General features: G+C 46.2%; 1 protein-coding gene across 2 annotated transcripts in view; it reads left to right on the forward strand.

Moving 5' to 3' along the window:
* The window catches only part of NOTCH2 (notch receptor 2), a 175,829-nt gene extending 167,795 nt beyond the window's left edge, over positions 1-8,034 (forward strand). For both annotated transcript variants that reach the window (XM_060139208.1, XM_060139209.1), the window contains 5 exons: positions 1,229-1,397; positions 1,995-2,296; positions 3,103-3,250; positions 4,250-4,347; positions 5,275-8,034. In XM_060139208.1, the coding sequence (XP_059995191.1) occupies positions 1,229-1,397; positions 1,995-2,296; positions 3,103-3,250; positions 4,250-4,347; positions 5,275-6,663 (2,106 nt within the window). In that variant the 3' untranslated portion in view covers positions 6,664-8,034. The remainder of the gene's footprint in view (positions 1-1,228; positions 1,398-1,994; positions 2,297-3,102; positions 3,251-4,249; positions 4,348-5,274) is intronic.
* Positions 8,035-10,107: the final 2,073 nt, after the last annotated feature.

Here is a 10,107-nt window from a genome sequence, read left to right on the forward strand (position 1 = left end):
CATGCTTCCTTCCTCGCGTGTCATGCTGATGGTACTTGAATAAGGACTACTGTGTGTAAATAGCAATTTCCTTCATGGCTAGATCTCTCCCTTATCCTCTCTGGGTACTTCCCCTTCTGGAAGGGGAAGGTGGAACTAATCAGTGGAAGAGAGCCAATGACCACTGAGTTCGGAGGCTTCAAAGCTTGAGCCCTGGAAACTAAAGCCATATAGAAGTAAGAGGTAAACAGTGGGCTGAGTCTGACATGAAAAAGGAGACCATTCACCCATAGATGTACATGGGTGGGATGTGCATGTATCCAAGGGTAGTCTAAGCCAGCTTGAGGAGATAAATGCTTGAGGAGTACGGGCAAGAAGTACACATGATGGTTAAGAACATTGCTTTAGCTCTAGTCAGAACTAGATTCAAGTCCAAAACCCTGGCACATTACTTAACCTCTTTGTATTTAATTACCTCAATCCATAAGATAGGGAAAATAATTCTTTCCTCTATGAGTTGTGTGGATTAAATACGGCAATGCGTGTAAATCGCCTTCCCTATTTTCTGTCACATACTAAATGCTTCATAAAGGGCAGCGGGTTTTAAAATTATAATCGTATTACTCAATAAATACTTCCTGAATGCTTGCTCTGTGCTGGGCACTGGGTTAAATACAGGGTACGAGGAGACAGCCTTGAGCAAGGCTTGTTCCCTGTTGTGAGGAACCTTTCAGGTAGCGGTAGAAACTGCCGTGTAGTGCCATGTAAATACTTAACACATGCTCAGTTAAGAGGAGTGAGCAGAGGGTGCTCTGGAGGACCAACAAGAGGAATTAGAGTCTACTTTCTACTTGAAGGGTAGACAGGAGTCAGTCAGATAAAGAATTGGGAGAGACCATGGCAGGCTGAAGGAACAACATAGGCAAAAGCCCAGAAGCAGGAAAATGGTGCTTTGGGGATCTGTAGATGGCACGTTAGGTAGGTAATATAGGTGACGTAGTAAGGCTGAAGCCTAGAGTATGGGATTGGGGAGGTTAGGAGAGTGGTACAGATGATGCAGGAGAGGTAAACAGGAACCACATCATGAGAGCAGTAGGAAGCCAATGTGGATAATAATCCGGAAGGTTCGATAGGAGGACAGAGAATACTGGGTGGGAGATTAGAAGTGATGGGAGACTCTGGACGAGCTCCTTGTCTGCAGCTCCTGGCGTGGGCCAGATTGTTAGGGAGAGTTGTCTTCTCCTTTCAGGCTGAAGATGAGGCTTTACTCTCAGAAGAAGACGATCCCATCGATCGACGGCCATGGACACAGCAACACCTTGAAGCTGCAGATATCCGTAGGACACCATCGTTGGCTCTCACTCCTCCGCAGGCAGAGCAGGAGGTGGATGTGCTGGATGTGAACGTCCGCGGCCCAGGTCAGCACCTGCGAGCCTCCCCTTTCTCGTTGCGCATGCCTGCCCTGGCTTCCACCTTATCCCTGTGTTTGTCCCACTTGGTGATATGCTCCCTTCTGACTTCACAGATTGGAAATCAGCTTGAGGAAATGAATGTTTAAGGAACGCAGGCTTGCAGAAATTACGAATTTATATGAGAAAAGAGGGAAGGATTTCACATTGCTTCACATACAGCATGCTCGACAGCAAACAGGCTGATTATTTGGGATAGATTTTAGTAGGACAAAAAAATAATATTCCAAAGCAGAGGGATAGAGAATTTGTTTAGTTCGTACCTTCGTGCACATAGTTTATTAATACTGGCTATTTTTAAAAGTTGTCCAATTTAAAATAACATAGCACTTAGGAACTTGAACAGGAAAGCTTATTTAACATAGAGAATAGCTGCTCTTTACAGAAAGGATGTTATCCAGGAAAAGTCAATTGCCAGTTACCACAAGAATCACAGAGTTTTTTCACAAAAGAATAATTTTCTTCACATTGAACGACAATAGGGTTAATGGACCATTAATGTCCTTCCCCTCCTCGAATACTTTCTGGAATTTTCCCTTCCTCTAGATGGGTGCACCCCACTGATGCTGGCTTCTCTCCGAGGAGGCAGCTCAGATATGAGTGATGAAGATGAAGATGCAGAGGACTCTTCCGCCAACATCATCACAGACTTGGTCTACCAGGGTGCCAGCCTCCAAGCCCAGACAGACCGGACTGGCGAGATGGCCCTGCATCTTGCAGCCCGCTACTCGAGGGCCGATGCTGCCAAGCGCCTCCTGGATGCAGGTGCAGATGCCAACGCCCAGGACAACATGGGCCGCTGCCCTCTCCATGCTGCCGTGGCAGCTGATGCCCAAGGTGTCTTCCAGGTAAAGAACATGTAAAGAGCTGGTTCCTTATGGATCTAGTATATTTTCCCTTTATTAAGGCACTTAACATCCCATTACATTTGTTCGACGATTCTTTGAGAGAATAAGGCAGATGATAGAGTCCTGCTTGCTGGAAAGGAAAAGGGAAAGCAGGAAAAGGGAGGCAGGCAAACAGACTTGACCATTTACAGCCAGGAAACCATAGAGCCAACAGCAGATAACACCAGCCTTCTGATTGTTAATCACTGCTTAGCGTTGTTTTGTTTCTGACGTGGCAAAATGCCTCCCATATGAAAAGATCAGATGGGAGTGATACCTGTTATGAAGCCTCTGACTAGTGTCAGCTTCTCCCTCTAGATATATCTGACCATATGGGCTTCCAGCTGCTCCTTGGCGGGTTTCTTGACATGAGTTCATAATGTATACCTGATGCCCTATTATTCTACCCTGATGGGGAAATTGGAGGCATGCTGTATCATCTTAACCTAGACACCATAACTGAGGTTGTGGTATTTTCCCACATCCCTCTTTTTGCTTTAGAAAGTAGAAGTACCTTAGTTTACATAGCCATTGTAAAGCTTGAGCACCTACTTGTATTTTCGTTCATCCGTTTGCTCCTTCATTCATGCATTCAACAAATATTTATTAACTGACCATGGTAGAACCGTGGGCACAAAGATAACGACATTCCCTGTACTCCAGGGACTTACAGTGTAGCCTCAGCTCTGATGCTGTTATTTCTTATCTTAGCTTCATTATTTTTTGTATCCAGGTGACTCTCTTTTCTGTGCTTTCTCGTGTTCTAGATACTGATCCGCAACCGAGTAACTGATCTAGATGCCAGGATGAATGATGGCACGACACCCCTGATCCTGGCTGCCCGCCTAGCTGTGGAGGGGATGGTGGCAGAGTTGATCAACTGCCAAGCCGATGTGAATGCAGTGGACGACCATGGTAGGGATGAGAAGCAGGGGTTCAGATTCCTACCTGCAAAGCAAGCCTCTGAGGAAGATTGTTGCACGATCCTTAATGAGCTGTCCCAGATCTGAATCCACTGAAGATTCATTCAGTCACTCATTCTTCCTTTTACCATATTGAGTTCAGAGATCTGAGACAGTGGGAGGTCCGTAGATGAAGCTGGGAAGGGATTTTTGGTGAGGGTTCTCAGATCTCAAAGCAGGTCTATGGAAGGTTTCCCTGTGTACGTTCCCAGGCATACCACTCTTGATATGAGGATGTGAGCGCCAACTTCATTGTGGAGGTGAGGGTTGTGAGATATTCTAACTATGCATTCTGGCATGTAATAAATAAGTAGGTTATTGCCTTCAGTGTGTGACAGGGTAGCTTCTGCCATGTGAGGGATGTGGTACCATAGACAGATAATCCTTTTACTTAGAGGTCTTCTGGAGGCAAGGCAGCCTGTACTGAAGTATTTCTAGAATAGGGGAAAATTAATAGAATACTTGGGTTTTTCCTATGGGCCCCCAGAGAAAACTGGCTTCCTACTGCCGTCTGAGAAGTTCAAGGTTTCCTTGTACAAATCCTGATGCTTCCTGATAGTAGGAGTAGGCCATGTCCTTCTGCTCTGTCTGCTTATAAAAATGTTTTGTTTGTTTTGTTTTGTTTTTAATTTATTTTGTTTTTAATTTTGGCTGCGTTGGGTCTTCGTTGCTGCACGCGGGCTTTCTCTAGTTGCAGCGAGCGGGTGCGCGGGCTTCTCATTGCGGTGGCTTCTCTTGTTGCGGAGCACGGGCTCTAGACGTGCGGGCTTCAGTAGTTGTGGCTCGCGAGCTCTAGAGCGCAGGCTCAGTAGTTGTGGCGCACGGACTTAGTTGCTCTGCGGCGTGTGGGATCTTCCCGGACCAGGGCTCGAACCCGTGTCTCCTGCGTTGGCAGGCAGATTCCTAACCACTGCGCCACCAGGGAAGCCCTAAAAATGTTTTTTTCCTGCAGGAAAATCTGCTCTTCATTGGGCAGCTGCTGTGAATAACGTGGAGGCGACCCTTTTGCTGTTGAAAAATGGGGCCAACCGAGACATGCAGGACAACAAGGTACAGTCTGGGCTCTGAGCTGGAGGGCAGGCACAGCAGTGCCTCAGATTATAAGGCCTTCGCTTTTCTCCTGTAGCTCCTCTTGTGATAAGGATAGACAAAGATGGAAGCAGATTGGAACTTGGTCCAGAGAGCTGGAGTGCTTGTATTGGGCTTAACCAGGGAAGTGTCAGGATTGACCCTCTGCCTACTCAGTACTCAGTCTGCATCAGGCTCTCCTGTCAATAACTTTGGTGTAGCCCTTTCTGCCTTTCTCTTCTTTGACATTTCCCTTTCTCCTGGTGTTCATTCTGTTCACACTCACTTCCTTTTCACTTGTTTGTTCTTATTTGTTTTCTTGATACTTTTTCCCCCCTGTTCTTGGGCACCATGATGCTTTCCTGTTTGCTTTTCTTCCTCTGAGTTTTATGTCATGTTTCCCCTCTCTTGCTCATCTTATCTTCTCTCATTCATTTCCTCTTTTCCCTTCTGTTAGTTCTTTCTCTCAGATGTTTTGTCTCTTCTTTCTTTTACTTTCCCTTATTTTTCCCAGTTCTATAAATGCTTTAGGTTCTTCCCCTCATACCTTTCTTATTTCTACCTGTTATTCCTTTTAGAACCCTATTTTGATAAGCTCAGTGCTCTTTTAAGTGAATTTCTGGCTTGGGGACATGCATTATCTCACATGTTCCCCACTAAGGAGATGTAGCACTCAATGGGGCAAAATTGCTTCTTGGGGAGGGGTAAAATAATCTTAACTTTCTTTATGTATAAAGTCCAGATATCCCTTCAGTACGTAGGTAGTTATACACTTTATCTGTGATATTCAAATTTCATGCGGGAAGGAAGTTAGGAAAAACTGTCTAAAGGGATGATGACAAACAGATTGAGAAACACTGCTGTATTAAAGTGTTATTAAAATGTGCTCTGTGTGGGCCCTTTCTGTAGGAAGAGACCCCTCTGTTTCTCGCTGCCCGGGAGGGGAGCTATGAAGCAGCCAAGATCCTGTTAGACCATTTTGCCAATCGGGACATCACAGACCACATGGATCGTCTTCCCCGGGACGTGGCTCGGGACCGCATGCACCATGACATTGTGCGCCTGCTGGATGAGTACAACGTGACCCCGAGCCCTCCAGGCACCGTGCTGACTTCTGCTCTCTCACCTGTCATCTGTGGACCCAACAGATCTTTTCTCAGTCTGAAGCACACCCCGATGGGCAAGAAGTCCAGACGGCCCAATGCCAAGAGTGTTGTGCCCTGTAGCCTCCCTAACCTTGCCAAGGAGGCCAAGGATGCCAAGGGGAGTAGGAGGAAGAAGTCTCTGAGTGACAAGGGCCAGTTGTCTGAGAGCTCAGTGACTCTGTCCCCCGTTGATTCCCTAGAATCTCCTCACACATATGTTTCTGATACCACATCCTCTCCGATGATTACATCCCCCGGAATCTTACAGGCCTCACCCAACCCTGTGTTGGCCACTGCTGCCCCCCCTGCCCCAGTCCATGCACAGCATGCACTGTCTTTCTCTAACCTTCATGAGATGCAGCCCTTGGCTCACGGGGCCAACACTGTGCTTCCCTCAGTGAGCCAGCTGCTGTCACACCACCACATTGTTCCCCCAGGCAGTGGCAGTGCGGGGAGCTTGGGTAGGCTACATCCAGTCACTGTCCCAGCGGACTGGATGAACCGTGTGGAGGTGAATGAGACCCAGTACAACGAGATGTTTGGTATGGTCCTGGCTCCAGCTGAGGGCACTCACCCTGGCATAACTCCCCAGAGCAGGCCGCCTGAAGGGAAGCATTTACCTGCCCCTCGAGAGCCCTTGCCCCCCATCGTGACTTTCCAGCTAATCCCCAAAGGCAGCATTGCCCAACCAGCCGGGGCTGCCCAGCCTCCATCCAGCTGCCCTCCAGCTGTTGCAGGCACCCTGCCCACCATGTATCAGATTCCAGAAATGGCTCGTTTGCCCAGTATGGCTTTTCCCACTGCCATGATGCCCCAGCAGGAAGGGCAGGTTGCTCAGACCATTCTCCCAGCCTACCATCCCTTTCCAGCCTCTGTGGGCAAGTATCCCACACCCCCTTCACAGCATAGCTATGCTTCCTCCAATGCTGCTGAGAGAACGCCCAGTCACAGTGGTCACCTCCAGGGTGAGCATCCCTACCTGACACCATCCCCAGAGTCTCCTGACCAGTGGTCAAGTTCATCCCCCCACTCTGCTTCTGACTGGTCAGATGTGACCACCAGCCCCACTCCTGGGGGTGCTGGAGGAGGTCAGCGGGGACCTGGGGCACACATGTCTGAGCCACCACGCAGCAACATGCAGGTCTATGCATGAAACACTCTGCCTCCAGCGTAGGGACAGAACTCCTATCGTAAATGCTGCTGAGGAGCAAATGAAGGTCGTCCGGGAGAGAAATGAAGAAATCTCTGGAACCAGCTTCCGGAGGCAGGGGAGAGGAGATGCTCTTATCTTGTAGATGATGCAAAGGAAGCAATTTTATTAGCTTCACTGTGTATCTGCAGGGTTTTGGGAGCCGGGAAAGGACAAGGCTCCTTGTAATCTCTTGCCCATCAAGCCCAGGTTCATGGAATTGCAAGATGAATACAAGACTTGGGACCGTGTTTCCTCTCTTCAGCGTGGGCAGGAAGATTGATGCCTGTTGTAGACATTCTTGCAGCTTGGACTGTATTTTCAGCCTTGGGGGCTATTGTTATATCCATGAGAAAATTCTATAGTAGAGTCCTATTGGGAATTGTGCCCTGGAATTCTGCCGGAGTTGACCTATCTTCTATTCTCATCCTTGGAAAGTCTTTTCGACTTCACTTGGTGCTGTAATTGTTGCACCTCTCTGTGGCTGGAACCCCACCTGCATGTTATAGGGCAGGACCTTTGTGCTTTTAATCATTCCTGCTCTGGAAAGCACCTGCAGCCTTCTTTTCCCAGTGTCCCTAGGAGTCTCACGGGGTTTACTTTTATGGTTCTCAGCAGAAAACTTTCAAGTATGTATCTTTAGAAAATGGACATAGTGCATTCTCCTACATAATATCATTCCTAAAATAAGGGGAGCAAAATATTTTTCTTTGAACCCATTTAGGGGACCAGGACCCCCTTCAAGAGGCTGCCCCTGAAGTCTCTTGCCTGCATACAGGATTCCTACAAACCTTACCAGGAAGAAGAGTAAAAATCTGTTGTTTTTTCCATTTGTGGGCCTAGTAAGTGTGAAGGTTTATCCTTGGCAGTGTAGGTAATATGAGCCCTTCAAAAACCCAAACAGACAAAGGTTTGGAATGTTGGAATGACCAAGAGTTAAGGTAACTCATGCAAGGAGTGGTTACCCACTGACCCGTCCCTGCCAAGCATTCCATTGACTGCCAGTGTGAAACACATTTGTTCCCTGATACTAGAACGCTCGGCCTGCTTCACTCACACATCCAGCAGATGAAGATCATCTTAGCTGTTGAGCCTTCCCCTCCACGTATCTCCAAGAAGAAAATGTCTCAAACAATGTTCCCTCGCTGTTTAGAAGTGAAATTTCCTCCGCACAAGGGCCCCCCGTGACAGTCGTCTTCTGCTAGTCAGATGGCTGTAGTCTCTACTTCCTGACATTCCTTCTGATCCCAGGCCCCTTCACCCAGCTTCCCTCCATACTGTGGGGTCTGATTACTGGTGCACCCAGTAGGTTCTCACTGAACACGTGGGTTTTCTGTGTTTCTCACTGAACACGTGGGTTTTCTGAGTGTGGGAAATAGAATGTTGGCTTACAAGAAGGTTGGAAGGGGAGGAACTATGAGGTAGCCTTTGCTATTTTTTGCTACCATTTCCTTTCAAGCAATCATGAGATTCTCTGTTAGGGAACTAATGTGGACACTTATCAGGGACCTTTTCCTTTCATAGAGTCACCTTCTAGATGATAATGGACAATTACAGACTCACTGTCTTGTCATCCTCCTGTTCAGATTGTGATTGTATCTCACCTGAGTCTGCTTCCTGTATTTGTGGTGTTGGCAACTTTTTTGACCCTCTGTCAAGGACGAAGCATTCTAGCCAACGCTAGAAAGAGGAGAAAAATACTTTTCTTCCTCTTCTGCCTGAGTCAGCTAACAACTGGTCCTGTCTCCACACTGTTACTTCCGCCGGGTGCTATGATGTCATGACACATGGAAAATTAGTTCTTCTGGGGACGTTTTGTAGATATTAATAGGTGGTCTGCCTACTCCGTGTTGATTTCGATAGTTTTCATTCCTGCCTTGCCTGGGAGTATTCATCAGTTCTTCCCATTTACCTGATTTATCTGTCTGTGACTTCGTATGGAAACCCTGTGTGTCTGTTCACATGGAATTGTACAAAGGATTTTGCCAGTCCTGCCCCAGTTCATTGAATTAAAAAAATTTTTTGTTTTTCCCTGATATAAGCAGATTGTTTGTTCATTTGTATTTTATTCTCTCACACGGCAACTCTGCCAGCCCCTTTCATAGTATGTAGTATTTTGTCATTCTAAATGGTGACTCTTTATCCTTGGACGCATTTGTTGATTCACAGGTGGGGAGAACCTATCTACATGGATCACTGTGGACCCCACACATCTGCACTTCTCCGTCATCCCGTTCCAGCCCCTCTTCCTCAGAGTGTCAGCCTCTGATCCAGTAGCTTGATCCCTTGTAGCCTTCTCCATCTGCAAGCACACCGTAGGCCTAACTTGCTTGTTCCTCTTTGGGTTTGGGGGAAATGAATGTGAAAGCTGCCATTACAGACAACAGGCTTCAGTGATGAGGAGGAAGACACTGCCTTTCCAGAATTTATCAATTGCTTAGATTTTGAGAACACTTGAGTTGTATAGTACCTAGTAAAAGAGAAGGTAAGATGGAGAATCACTTTCTCACATGGGTGCTGAATTGGAGACTAAGTTTGTATGGGATACAACTTTTATGCCAGGTATAGGTCACCCTCTGTGCCCCGCACGTTCTTGTTTTATCTTTATGAATTCTTCCTTTGATTCCTCTTCTGTCTGCCTTTGGGGATATGTTTTTTATTTGTTTGTTTCTTTTGTATTAAGTGTCATTTTCTGACTTACATATTGGTAAGGGAGGGAGAGGTTTGAGGGAAAGAAAGACTGAGAGCTAAAGATTTTATGTAAGCAGTCAGCTATGATGCACAAGTCCATTATATCATCTTATTAAATTTGCTAGTTCATAATTCTTGCATAAAAAAGAACCAAAGGTGTAATGTTCTGTTGGCAGGTGGTTTTGGGATTTTGGCCTTAACTAATATACTGAATGTATAATGACTGTTTGAGAGGACAAGTTTATATGCCCTGAGGCTCCCATTCATAACTGCTTGGTACTGTGGCTTCTTCCTTGTGTACATTTCTCATAAAAGTGATACGATATCTGTTTGTATGAGAAACCCATAACCAGTAAAATGACTGCATATTCCTGACTATACATAGTAAGGAAAATGCACAATTTGTTTTTAATTTTCAAAGTTTCGTTCTAAAAGTAGTTAAGACGAAATTTATATGGAAGCATTTTTATCACAAAATAAAAAACGTTACATGTCAAGCTCAATGGGCACTGCAGTTTTTATTTTCCATTCTTGCATCGCTGATCTTGCAGTGATTTACCTTATGATGTCATAATTGCTGAGAGAGAAAACATGTTCTTTTCATTCTGAATCCCACGGAGCCTAGCACTAGTCTTTTTTCCTTTCACCAGGCAGAGAATAAATAAATGCTTTTGAGGAGAAAGCTTCTGCCAGATAGGAAGTATCACAAGATTGAGT

This window comes from Lagenorhynchus albirostris, chromosome 2, assembly GCF_949774975.1.
Source record: "Lagenorhynchus albirostris chromosome 2, mLagAlb1.1, whole genome shotgun sequence".
NCBI classification, from domain to species: Eukaryota; Metazoa; Chordata; class Mammalia; order Artiodactyla; family Delphinidae; genus Lagenorhynchus; species Lagenorhynchus albirostris.